This window comes from Nylanderia fulva, unplaced genomic scaffold, assembly GCF_048542155.1.
Source record: "Nylanderia fulva isolate GAGA-0341 unplaced genomic scaffold, ASM4854215v1 Scaffold40, whole genome shotgun sequence".
Taxonomy (NCBI): Eukaryota; Metazoa; Arthropoda; class Insecta; order Hymenoptera; family Formicidae; genus Nylanderia; species Nylanderia fulva.
In genome coordinates, this window is record NW_028190477.1 from 931,907 (window position 1) to 945,528 (window position 13,622).

Consider the following 13,622-nt stretch of genomic DNA (forward strand, 5'->3'; position numbering starts at 1 on the left):
CGATGACCGAATCGAAGGGATTGTGGCAGGCCAGGGCTGCTGCTGCTGATGAGCGAACTCTCCTCGGGACTTGCCAAGCTTTTTCACTCGGCTATCATCCCGTACAACCCCCAAGATCTGCTCGACCGTGGAAGGCAGGCAGGGCTGCTGGAGTCGGTGGTAGGGGCCGATAGTGATGGTCGCTCGTCGTCGGGGGATAACGGGTGGGGGTACAACGGCCCATGTGGGGTGGTGGTGCACCTCCGTACGGGGTACAGGGGTAGATAAGCGAGTGGGGGTGGTTGAAGAGAGAGCAGGCGCGCGCGCCAGGATGCGAGAAACGTCGAAAGGGACAGGAAAGGGGGGAAGGAGAAAGAAGGGTAGGGGCTCCCGTCACCGCCAGATATGGGTCACTCAGCGATCAATGCCGATATAGAGTCGCTGTATCGCCGGAGTCCCTCACACGATCTTCTTTACGTCACTTTTCGTTCGCTCGCTTGCTCCGAGAGATGATCCTCTCGTCGCAGGGATGGGTGCCGGCTCGATCGCTCGCGACATTATCTTTGGCGCAGGAGTATCGAGTCGATGATTCGCGCGCGGCGTTCAAGAGTTCGATCGATCGCGCCAAATATGGAGGTATATCGCAACCCTGGAAGTCCGATACCCTGGAAGTCTAGTGACTTGGCGAAATGGTTCGCGTCGCGGCTACATGGGGGTGTAGTTTTCACAAAAGACCAATCAATACGCAGGAGGTGATCCTACGATATCTCTACTCTCTACTCTCTCTCCACTTTACATCCTTATTGTCCCTCTTTCTTCCTCTTTCTTTCTCTCCCTCTTTGCTACCTTCTCCCGCTGCCTCTCAGTCCCCGTTCACCCCTTTCTCCACAACTTTTCAGCCCTTTTCTACCGCCCACATTTATTTCATTTATCTAGTTTCGTTCCTCGATTCCTTTCTACCCGTTTCATTCTAACCCGACGTACTTTCTCCCCTCGTGCAATTTTTCTCGCGTAGACGAATGGCCATCATGTGAGAAGACAGGGGTGCGAGAAATGAGATTCGCGAAGATTCAAAGAACCAGTCTACTTTTAATGCGGCGTCGCACGCATACTCACGATTATCCGGAATTTCTTCCAAAGAGATGACAGCACTTCCCTCGCAGTTTAACACGATTCTGTCGTATTACCAGGAACGTGCCAACTTTGCTCATTAGAAATTTCAAATCTCCTTTATATTAGTTGGAAACTAAGATATTTATTATTCGAATCAGCGCCTAAAGGTCTGGAAATATGTTTCGTTGGACTTTGATAATCTGTAACAAAAAAAAAATCATTGAAATATTTAAATTAATTCAAAGAAAAATACATTATTATTCATTGATGATATGCAGTTAAAGATAGAAGAGTAATTAAATATCATTGCCATAGATGTAGACTCTACAAAAAGACATAATTTTCTCCAATTACTACACGTATAATTTTAATTCATGTAATTTTATGAAATAAATTGTATATATTATAACATCTGTGTGAATATTTTCTCAACTCTAAAGATATATTCTGCATAATTAGATAAATTTTTGCAAGAGATTTTTTTTCACGTATCCTGTACAAAATTTAAAAAATCGAATGTGATTCGACGCCAATGGCCGTCATTGCAATTCAGGATTCAACTCGAGGCCACGCATGCGTCTGGTGACGTCACGCGGGTTTAAGGCGCGGGGTGTTATACGCTTATCAATGAACGTACGACGCCTACGACGAGTACCTGTTCTCCAGCCAGCGCAGCGCCGGCGAACGCACCCTCCCTTACTCGCCGCCCTTTTACTCGCGCCCGCGTGCCCTACGTGCTCATTCTTGTCAGGTAGCGCCTTGCGCTCATCGGCCGTTCATCGGCCAGGTGTACGAGTGTTCGATGAAAGTTGATGCTGCAATGGTCCTTGACCCATTTTTCCTCGAATATAATGTGAATAATCTGGTCATAATCATGCCGACGAAAATATCTCGGTTATTTTATCTTGATCTTTTTAATGCAACTTGGTCAGCTGGTCAGTTGCAATTTCGTCCTAAAATAAAAATCAAATTATTCAAAAAAAAGATTAACTTTTGATTCGAGATTTTTTCTCCGAACTATATAATAATGACATACTAATCTAAATTTGTATACAATAGAGGATTAAGAATTTCATTGTTACATTTATATGTAAAATATTTCTGTTCTCCAAAATTGGACAACTTTCGCGTTGAAACTACTATCATTTCGAATGGCTGACGTCAACGTGTTCTCATTGAGCAATTCGCAGCCTATAATCGATCGCCATCAAATGTGTGATATCCATGTTTATGATTTTAGATTTTCGAAAATTAACATTTGGCAAAATGCTGCATAATGCATTAATTTTTAAAATACAAAATATTTCAGAATTTATGACATCCTTTTAAATTATACGATTAAAGCTGATGCATTCTCGGAGATTTCTGAAATAAAATTAAGTAATTTTTAATAAAAGAAAAACAAATTCTCCGCGCACGTGGATTAATCACGTGGATTGACGGTGAGAGAAAACGTTCGACCATGTAAACTTTAACGGAAGAAAAGTGTTTGCACGTTCAATAATATCGGCCAGTCGACACACGCTTTCCCTTTCACATTTTTCGCTCCTAACAAAATGTTTCCCAATAAATAATCATTCGCGCTATCATTTTCTATCAGAATCGCTATATTTCAACACGCGAATTACATATCACAAATAATTTTTCCGAACAGAAAAATATATTAGTTATTTTAAAAAAATGCGTATAAAAAATATATAGTACGACAAAAGAAAAAAATGTGTAAACAAGAGATCAAAAGACAAATTTTAAAAATGTAAGAGATTATCATTTTCAATTTAAAATGTGTGTTATAAATATTTAAAAGACATACAATATATATATATATATATATATATATATATATAAATTTTCTTGTAATATATTATACATATAGACATTTCGTATGTATATATTATTTCGAAAGGACTACTTCGGGGTTCTTTGCCGCTCGTATTGACACCGCTTTTTATGTGCTATTTACTTATCTGACATTACATAAGAGCGTAAGACAACCGGTTCTGATGCATATAAGCGCAAGTATTTTTCTTTACCATACGGGCCGCTGTAATATTCGATGAGATTGTCGGCGGCGTGTGTCAAAACGAGAGACCGCGCAGTTGCGCGGCGTATTCAATCGTTGAAAGTGTCGACTGTAGTGCGCGTGTTAATTTTGTCGAGATTTGGCAAATAAATACATATATATGTACGTAATTCATATATTTTCTTCATCTATATCGTATCTTTCTTCATCTTATTATTCTCTTATATATATTTTAATATATAATTTAATATATATGCTGTACGTATATATTATTTTATATATTAATATTATACGTGAAAAAGTAAGATAATGATAAGATAATAGAAATATATGTGAAAAAGTAAAATAATGATAAGAATGATAAGATAATGATATGATGATGATGTGATGATAAATGTAAATATATTAAGATAATCTGTTTTTAAATGCCAATATAAAATAGCACATTAAGAAACACGAAAAACATTAACTGTTGTAATGTGCGTGAAATGAATGTGTCAACATCATTCTACTGTTTTTACGCGGCAACGCAGAATATTTTGATTGATTGCTTTTGAATGTCCAGTACGATCATCGACAACGTTTCTTGAAATTTTCAGGTATTTGAGAAAAAAATTGTGTTCAATAATAACTCGCGTATTAATATCATCTTACGTAAAAAATATATTTCTATTTCTGGCTATAAGTAATATTTATTAAAACTTTACTACGACGTTTCGGTCGTGGGTTTCGACCCTTATCAAGTGCTACATAATACCGCTTTATTATAACAACACTACTTTTTTGATCTTAGGTCATGACGTGATGTACCTATCTAGTTAGTTCGTAACACATTATCATGACATTACATCACGTTCTTTACCGTTAAAAATATAATTTGCAATTTGAATTTAGCATATTATTCGCAAAGTTATTTGCAACGCATATAACGATATCATTTTCAATATAAAATAAAATTTTTAATCGCAAAAATATAAAAGTTGCTAACTATCTAGTTAGTTCGTAACACATTATCATGACATTACATCACGTCATGACCTAAGATCAAAAAAGTAGTGTTGTTATAAGGCGGTATTATGTAGTACTTGATAAGGGCCGAAACGTCGTAGTAAAGTTTTAATAAATATTACTTATAGCCAGATATGGTTGATGAAATTATTACCATTTTTAATATCAACTGGTGACTTCTTAGTTTTATATATATATTTCTATTTGTATAACTTTTATATTTTTGCGATTAAAAATTTTATTTTATATTGAAAATGATATCGTTATATGCGTTGCAAATAACTTTGCGAATAATATGCTAAATTCAAATTGCAAATGATATTTTTAACGGTAAAGAAATAGAAAAAATAATTTTAGTTAAAATTAGAAAATGCACATAATATATATATATGATCACATAATATATATAATTACAAATAATTACTATGATGCAACTCGAGCAAATGTACATATCAACTATTCGTATATGCGACACAATTCTTACGTTTGTGGTGAAAGTGTCATACCTAGAGAACCTATAGACCGCAGTCGACACCAATTCAATTTTATATTCCGCGAATTTTTGTTCCTTTTGTTATATTTGTATTAATATGTTTGTTTTAGCTGAACTGGCTTAGTTTTTTGAGTTTATCTTTTTCCTTCCAATATCGAACAAAAAAGATGAACTCTGAACTGGCAAATTCAGCTATAAAACGGACAGATTTCTAGTTGAAAGAAAATAAAATGCTGTCAATCTCGATAGATTATTTTTCTGTAACATATTTAACAGAATTATTTTTAAGATTTCCTTTTTATAGGATGAAGTTCGGTTATACAATCGAGGAGTCGCAGAAAAAATATCCGGAGATCACGGATGAACTTTTGAAGAGTCTGCAAAAGTGGGCGGATGATCGAGAAATTCCGAAAATTCCAGAGGAGCAATTGGCATTATTCGCGCACAGTTGTTACTTTGATTTAGCGGCCACGAAACGATGCATGCATGCTTATTATAAAATGCGCGCCACAATCCCGGAATTTTTTCACGATAGAGATCCCAGGCGCGAGTATTTGCAACATTCTTTGAAAGCTTTGTATGTTAATTTTGTCTTATTGAACTCAATCAATTTTCCTTAATTAATTTTACATGCGTCAGCATAAAAATTGCTTTCAATGCGTATTAAATATGTAAATAAGATATTTTTACTTTTTTTATTGTATTCAGCTCTCATTGTCAAAGAGTCATGATTCAGTATTTTTTTTACCGTGATAGTTAGTATTTATTTATGCAAGCCATTAATTCAGTGCAAACTGTTCAATAAAAATAAGAATTTTGACAAACCTTTATTCCGGTACAATAATGTCGCGCTTATTTATGTGGATTGTATATTATGTGATCCTTGTCTCTCTCGGTTGATGCCTTTTCCTTTCTTTTAATCTGCGTTTCGCTTCTTATTTCATATCCTGTATACATAATTGCACGCTTGATGGTAACACTTTGTCCTAATGGCAGCATTAGTTTTTTTTTAATGTTGCAATTTTCTGCGTTGTGCAACTACAGCGTATCACACCTGATATCGTCGAGGAAAACCTACAAAATTAATTCCTGAAGAAAATATAAAAAATACATTTTTTTCTATTTTCAATAACTTTATATATCAAACAAAAAATATATATAATTACATTATTATATTAAAATATATTATTATATATTAGTGCAAGTATATTAATCTTAATTCCTTACCTTGTAGGGAGTTTGCAGCGCTTCCCAAGCCAGATCGAAATGGTTCTCGGATAATTTTTCATCGTCTGGCGGATACACGACCTTCTCAATACAAATTCAATGACGGCATCAAGCTGCTGTTTATGTCTATCGAAGCGAGTCTCTACACAGAAGGTTGTTCGCCGGGATATGTGTTCCTCTTCGATATGCAAGGTGTGGGACTCGGCCACTTGACCAAGTTGTCGATAAGTAGTATTCGCTGGTTCTTTGAGTACCTCCAGGAAGCCATGCCGGTCAGACTCAAGGCTATCCATGTGGTGAATGCGGTCTGGTTCATGGACAAAATTCTCGCTCTGATCAAGCCATTCATGAAGAAAGAACTTTATGAAATGGTACAGTGACTTTCGATTTTTTTTTCATCGACTTTAACTCGACCAATTGCGATGTTTAATTATAAATTTTATTAATTTTAAATGAAGAATTGCATAAAGAGTTATCACTAAGCCTCTTAACTACCGATTATAAAAATTCGGAAATTTTATAACTCGATCAGCGTCGATACGAATTATAAATGATAATGGATATACATACACGTGGTATATACTTATCAACAAAGATGGAAATTTGCATTCGCAATTAATTTGGAGCAGTTTTTTACAATAATTTTATACTAATGGTGACTTAAATCAAAATTTTTTATGCGTTTGATGCAATCAGCTGTATAAAAAAGTTTACTTTAATTTTAATTTTATTTTTTAGCTTCATGTTCATACCGGTGACTTCTCTGAAATATATTCTGATATATCGCCTCCCGAATGTCTGCCGAAAGACTATGATGGAGAATTGGATTCTATCGCAAACCTTCATAGTAAATATATATATATATATATATGTAATATATTTACATAAGCTAAAGTTAATATATTTTTTATATAGTAAATATGAGATTATAGGAATTTATATATGTATACTACAAGAATTATTTTCTACAATTTTTTTAAACATTCTTTTTCTGTATAAAAGTAAGTAATATTATAATTCCAAAAATTAATATCAAATAAAAATCAATTATATCAATTTGCAGAAGAGCACTGCGTGAAGTTGGATCACTTGCGGGATTATTTCCGGGAAGAGGAAGCTCTATTTCGCAATTATTCATTTAACAAAGAGAAAATAGCAAGTAGTGAAAACATTATGCAAAGCACTATCAAGGACTAAAAGATATTAGAACGATAATGATGTAGTTGATAGACGTGCAATGGTATAGCTTGATTCATGTAGGTAAATAAAGGTCAGGACATCATTACTGCTTTCTAATTCTTACGGGTAATTTCTCATAGATAATCGCGTTCTTGAGTCCAAGGTTTCAAAGATTCCGTCCATCACATATCTCTTTACTTATCCATTCTACGGCCTTGTCTGAAATTATACATAACAAAGAACATTAGAAAAGAATAAATTTTTTCGCGATTTCTTAGGAATCTTATTAGAATTAGAATTGAGCTGAGAAAAAGATATGTTATAATATACGTATTAGTGAGAATCGACTGTATATATTTCAAAATTGTATCAGATTTCGATAATTTCTTATTTTAATTTGAATTGAAACAAGATAAATATACTTTTCGAAATAAGATAAAATTAAAACATAAGTTTTTGAACATAGCTCTGAGGCAATATGAATTATTTATTTTTCGACATGATTGATCTTGGTGTGACAGACAATACATTAATAAAAAAACATACTATTTAGATTATTTTTTGATTAAATTTTTTGATTTTTTTGAAAAAAAAAAAATATATATATAGATTATTTTTTTATTGTAATTTAAAACAGGATAAAAGTACATTTCGAAATGAAATAAATCTAGAAAATAAAAATTTTTAAAACAGCTCTGAGGCAACTATTTTTCGACATTGATTGATAGTGGTGACGCACGTAGACATAATGTACTTATGAAAAAAAACATACTACATATTCAAAAGTATTCATATAGAAATGATAATTATGACAACCCTCGCGATACATCGTTGAATTATTGAAATTATGGTAGAGAATCCTTGAAATTATTGTACAGAAATACATTTTAACAAGAAGTGATTAAAATCTCGATTCGAATTTTAATTCTCTTCAGAATCGGGGACGAGAAATATAATTCGGCGACCATATTCAAATTTTGATTCATCCAGCTTGATATATCAAGCAAGTGAATAATTCAATGCTTGTGGTGATTCTTTAAGATACAATATTGCAACAATCTATGCATAATAATCATATTTAAATATAAAATAAGGAGAAACTCACAGTGAAGAAAAGTCAAAGATGTCCTAGGATATTCGAGGACCTCCTTGATCTTGTTTACATACTTTTGAGTTCAGAGCTGCCAACGTCGAAAAAAATAAATTCTCCACATCTTGGTGCGACATATACGCTCCCTATAACAGGAAAAAAATATCTCTAGTATAGTTCTATTCGCGCCATCTGGCGACTATCTGGAGATTTATTTTCTGTCACGAGATTTGACAGATCGATGACAGTTCTAGAAGATCACATGATACGTGCTCAAATCATGTGTAGACAACATTCTTTCGTTTATAACCTTTCCCCGAATGTTTGCGACAAGCGCAAAGAAAAACACTATTGATATTCGCTGAATTTCGAAGACATGGAACGGATTTTATTATTTTCCTGCAATGTCAAATGCATGAGTCATCGTCGGTCACGTTATTTCAAGTCACGTCCTCGATGACTTCGTAAGATTTCAATGTAAATCATATCCGGATGTGCGCGCGTCAAAAGCAAATTTAAATAATTTTAAGAAATAAGGATTTGTTGTCACCATCGAATGATACAATTTAATCCATTGTTATATAATATCGGAGCTCGAACACTCAATTGATATCCCCTGGAGGTGATTTTTATATGATATGACTCTACTAACAATAATCGCGTGCAAAATGTTAATTATCTCGCGTTTATTAAATAATATTACTCAAAAATGGTTTCACGTACGGAAGACAACCAGGAAAAGCGTGCAATCGGCCAAAGATACAGTTTTTCGCGGCGGTGTCTTTATTATTAGTGCTATTCTCATAATTTGGTTATCCATATTTCTTTATACAGCCTTTTACTATGCTTATATGCCGAGTATGTCATATCTGAAACCTGTAAATATGAATTTCAAGTAAGTTCTATATTTTTATTTTTTACTGCATGTTAATTAAACAGCCACAATAATATAACATAATAATGGATGACACATAGACATATATTTCTCAAATTTTAAAAAAGTGAGCAAAGGTAGCCTTACTAAGATGTTTAGAATAATAATAAGAAAAATCATAATTGAATTATATCAAGTAAAATAATTTAATTTGATAGAATTAAATTACTTGAGCTTATTATTGGTTTTATTTTAGATCATGCAATGAAGAAAAAGGAATATGCAGCTTTCCACAAGCTCAAGTACAATTGACTAAGAAGCAGCAGCTTTTAATGGTTGGTCAACCATACAAAGTGAATCTGCAACTAGAAATGCCAGAGTCACCAGCCAACAAAGAGCTTGGTAAAGTTTCTTTATGAGTATATATTATTGCTGAAATGTTATGTTTTTTTTATAAAACTTTAATTTTTTTCAGGTATGTTTATGGTGTGCGCTCAGTTGCGGAGTCGTGATGGATACCTTGTGGATGAAACGTGTAAATCAGCTATGTTACATTATCGTAGTACACTATTACACACGCTTACTACCCTTACATTTTCTCCCATGATGATTTTTGGAAATACAGAAGAGAAACAAGATGTTAACCTCGAATTATTCAGTAACTTTGAAGAGGATCAGGTAATAGTTTCTCATTTAGCAGAATTTTTTCTTTACAATTTAATTACAACTTTACAGATATTTATATATGTTGACAAATTTATATATTCCAGAATCATCCAGTAACAATTATTTTTATTGAAATCCAATCAAGACATATTGAATTTTATTCCGCTAACCTTATGATAAATGCTCACTTATCAGGACTACGTTACTTGATGTTTTATTGGCCAATTCTATCAGCCATTGTTGGCACTAGTACAATCTTATTTTTCATAACACTTGTGTGCACATTGTCATATTTACATTTTGGAAATGAAGAAGAATATACGGAGGAAGATAGCGAATTTTATGATCAAAATGATATAGAAGATGATTCTGATCCCAAGACTAATAATGATTGTAAGTTATTTTACAATATGCCAAATTTATTTATACAATTTTTGTATAAAGATTATAAAAAATCATCTAAAATGTCAAATACATCATTTAAAACAGACGAGGAGAAAAAAGACGATGAGGAAGGTGAAAAAGAAAAATCTAAGGCAGAACCGAGCTACTATATTCAAGAACTTTCCACAACTACTACTGGTCTTCAAGCAGCGACTTAATCGAGTAATTAATGTTGAGTTAATTAATGTTGACTTAATCGTTTAGTGAGGAATATTATTGGAAAAGTTATTAAAATGAGAAATATATTTTTTATTTTGTATAATATATGATATTTATCTTCTTTAATATCAATATTAATTTATCCTATAGCTTAATAATTATATCTATCCATCTATATTAATCAATCCTACAGCTTAATAATATATATTTTCAAGCATCTATTATTTCGTGTTTTAAAAAAAAGATATATATGTATAGAAATGCATATGCTGAAGTCTTTTTTAAAAATATGCTTTCCGAAAACAATGCTTTGCTTTGACTTTAATCATTTTTTAATGTAAATTATTTGATTGCAAACTTGTTTAAGCTTTAAATGAAATGCATGAATCTTAATTAATTTTTTGCATCTATATTTTTGCTATTTTTACTATGTTACACGCATTTTTATTTGAGCAATCTATTGTAGTCTAGTATTTCGAATAGAATTCTATAATTAGAACAGATTTATTTTCACATGTTATAGATAGAAGGTTACAAACTTGTACCCCTGATTTATAGGCAACCTTTCATACAACTGAGCTACAACGACTGACTCTAATTTACTTTCCTGAAAAGATTTTATTATAGAGAACAAAAAGATACCGATGACAGAACTATAATAAATTATAATTTCATTAACAAATTATAATTTATGAAAGATGATTCAAAGTTGTTATATTTTGATAATAAACCGCATAAAGGTAATTACATTAATAAAACGCATTTATATGGCATTATAATATTCTAAAAGTTTTTAAAAAAATTACAGATAAATTAAACATACGTACGTATAAAATGAGCATATTATATAAGCATCTTTCTGTTTCTAAAATAAAGACTTAACATTTCCAGATGTACATATAAACACAATGTATCTTTCATAAAGTGTTTGTCCGACAACTGCAAGATATTTATATCGTCAATATATTATAAAATAAATTCGACATTATTTTATTGAAAATGCAAAGCATGATCTTGCGTATGCAGGTTTCATAGAAAATTGCATTGTGACCGAAAATTATAATATAAAAAAAATACTAATATATATAACAATATATATAATCAATGAACTTTGAAAAGTAACATAACATTTTCAACAATATATATGTAATTCTCAAGATGAAACGCATAAAGCATGGGTCTGAAATTGTAATTTAGGAAACATTCGAGCGATATTATCGGGATAACATGGATGACGCGTTGAGAGACACTGGTTGCCTCGGATGACTGGTCGGTTAAGTCGAGATACCGGTCTCATCTAGTAGAACTAGCACCGGAGCTCAAGAGTTGAGCGTAGCAATAGTCGTTCCAGCTTCCGTGAGATCTCACACACACAGTCTACACGCGTGCAAGCGCGTACCTTCGCGAGGTGGAGAGCTAAGAAAAAGATGAAACGCGCGCGACGAGCGCAGAGAAGGGATAGGAAGCTGTATAAAGGAACGCTCTAAAGGAAAAGTTGGAAGAGAAGAGAAGAGAGAAGGAGGTGATCACCGGGAGGAGAGCGAGAGATAATTTAACAACTACATATACATACCGGACACAGACGCTGGATCCTCAGCTTCGGCCGTCCTCGGGGTGCCTCGTGAGGGTTCGGGCACGCGAGAACCACGCGCATCAAGGTCGCGGCCATCCACCTTTCCCTCGCGGCAAGTGCACGCACAGGCTACATCGTCGACGTCGGGGTCCGGTCGACCCGGCGGCCAACGCCGCAACCAGGATGACCGGCGGCTGTCTCGTTTTTCCAGGGACGCACACAGTCGATGGTAGGAGGAATTCCACCAAGAAACGCGTTCGATTATCTCCCGGATTCCTGGCAAATCCATTAAGAGATTAAAAATCCATTTGTTATCTTATTAACGATTTCAATCTCTTTAAGCTCTTTAATATTAAGCGAGGTCTTCCATAGGTTTCTGTTACTTTGGGATAATTTATGGAACTTTCAAAGAAACAATGCACGTTTATAAATGTTAGTTCTAATGACACGGCAAATCTCGTAACGAAAATTGTAATTACATATTTATGTTTTATAATTAAGTTAAGGAACGGGTTACAAAATTGTTGTAAAGAAAGTGGGAAAGATGTGATATTTATATGGAAGACTCGCGAAGACAACGGTGTTCTAAATTCTAAAGGCAATGGTGTTTCTATATTGTATTTTATATATATATATATATATATATATATATAAAATAGTAGATATTATCTACTTTATTTTAGAACTTTTAAAATTTATTTGATATATCGAATATAACATTTATTGTACATGTATATGAACTCTCACGCACACACACACACACACATAGAGGGTATTTCAGGGTCATCGCGACACCTGCTTATGCCAGATTCTTCTGAGATCATTTGGAGATTGGAAACGATTTCTTCTCAGTGCACTGAAATAAAATTTACTGAATTCGAATAAATATTTATTTCAATACTGCCTAATAATCATTTATTTAAAACTAATAATATTGATTTGATGTGAAAAATATTTATTTCATATAAGAAAATCCTTTTTAAAACAGATAAATATTTATTCGTTTCAAATAAATGATTTATTAAGCAGTATTGAAATAAATATTTATTAATTTAATATTTTTTTTCGGTGTAAAAATATCAAGGCATCAATAACTTGCGAGTTATAAGCGATTCAAAAAAGAACTTTTCGTAAACTAAATTTTATGAATTTAAAAGATCTCTAAAACTATATTTTTTAATTAATTTCAGATAGAGTTTACTTTAATTTTCAATGTAATTAATGACAAAGATATGATGGTAAAAATTGAAAATTTGCAAAAAATGATGACTTCCCTTTAGGAAAAATCGTTTTCAAATGATTTCAAGAATCTGCCACCAGTAGGTGAAGTGATGATTCTAACAATAAGAGAATTACATATACATATAAAATATTTCCCATATACGATGATTTCTCAACGAATACAATTGGATTTGTGTCATCCGTTTCATAGAATTATGTCTATCTATTTTATAGAAATATGCGTAAATATCTATTTTGTAGTCACCCATTTCATAGAATTATACGGAGAATTTTCTGTTAGAATTCACCCTGAAAATTATGGTAATCGTAGGACAACATGGTATGCAACGGAGAAATTTTATAAGAGTTTTTCTGATTAATATCACAATAAAAAATATTAATATGTACATAGCAAATTTTTGTGGTAAATTTAATATCTTCCACAATAAGATAATATTTTTATTGTGGTAAATATTAATAAATAGTAATAAATATCAATTAAAAAAGAAAAATTCTTATAAAATTCTTCCAATACCATATTTTCCCACGATTACCATGATTTTCATGATAAAT

General features: G+C 32.7%; 3 protein-coding genes and 1 long non-coding RNA gene across 14 annotated transcripts in view; 2 read left to right on the forward strand and 2 right to left on the reverse strand.

Moving 5' to 3' along the window:
- Nucleotides 1-5,695, reverse strand: part of Rbp (RIMS binding protein) — a 30,912-nt gene extending 25,217 nt beyond the window's left edge. For 3 of the 5 annotated variants that reach the window (XM_029309731.2, XM_029309726.2, XM_029309724.2), the window contains exons 1-3: nt 5,442-5,695; nt 1,748-2,045; nt 1,096-1,292 (exon numbers count right to left, since the gene is read on the reverse strand). The gene's annotated coding sequence lies outside the window, so the exon portion shown is untranslated. Of the gene's footprint in view, nt 1; nt 420-1,095; nt 1,293-1,747; nt 2,046-5,441 lie in introns of those variants that run through there. The other 2 variants (XM_029309730.2, XM_029309725.2) reach the window with 1 other exon arrangement.
- Nucleotides 3,124-7,125, forward strand: LOC114936499 (alpha-tocopherol transfer protein-like). Of its 4 annotated transcripts, none has more exons than XM_085486154.1 (6): nt 3,130-3,277; nt 3,526-3,714; nt 4,921-5,193; nt 5,851-6,214; nt 6,582-6,690; nt 6,907-7,125. In XM_085486154.1, the coding sequence occupies exons 3-6, from the start codon at nt 4,922-4,924 to the stop codon at nt 7,038-7,040; spliced, it is 879 nt and encodes a 292-aa protein (XP_085342280.1). In that variant the 5' UTR covers nt 3,130-3,277; nt 3,526-3,714; nt 4,921; the 3' UTR covers nt 7,041-7,125. The 4 variants fall into 4 exon arrangements, with proteins under 4 accessions (XP_085342281.1, XP_029165567.2, XP_085342280.1 ...); XM_029309735.2 differs by having other exon boundaries at nt 3,558-3,714; XM_085486155.1 differs by lacking the exon at nt 3,526-3,714 and having other exon boundaries at nt 3,124-3,277; nt 6,582-6,737; nt 6,907-6,972.
- Nucleotides 7,126-8,133: 1,008 nt separating this feature from the next.
- The window catches only part of LOC114936433 (uncharacterized), a 198,234-nt gene continuing 192,745 nt past the window's right edge, over nt 8,134-13,622 (reverse strand). For all 4 annotated transcript variants that reach the window (XR_014925479.1, XR_014925480.1, XR_014925478.1 and 1 more), the window contains 2 exons: nt 11,829-12,104; nt 8,134-8,258 (listed from right to left, as the gene is read on the reverse strand). This is a non-coding gene — a long non-coding RNA (uncharacterized LOC114936433). The remainder of the gene's footprint in view (nt 8,259-11,828; nt 12,105-13,622) is intronic.
- Nucleotides 8,311-10,360, forward strand: Seipin (lipid droplet biogenesis associated protein seipin). Its single transcript, XM_029309619.2, has 5 exons — nt 8,311-9,007; nt 9,243-9,388; nt 9,462-9,664; nt 9,757-10,045; nt 10,142-10,360. Exons 1-5 carry the CDS (start codon nt 8,751-8,753, stop codon nt 10,252-10,254), a joined length of 1,008 nt encoding a protein of 335 aa, XP_029165452.1. The 5' UTR covers nt 8,311-8,750; the 3' UTR covers nt 10,255-10,360.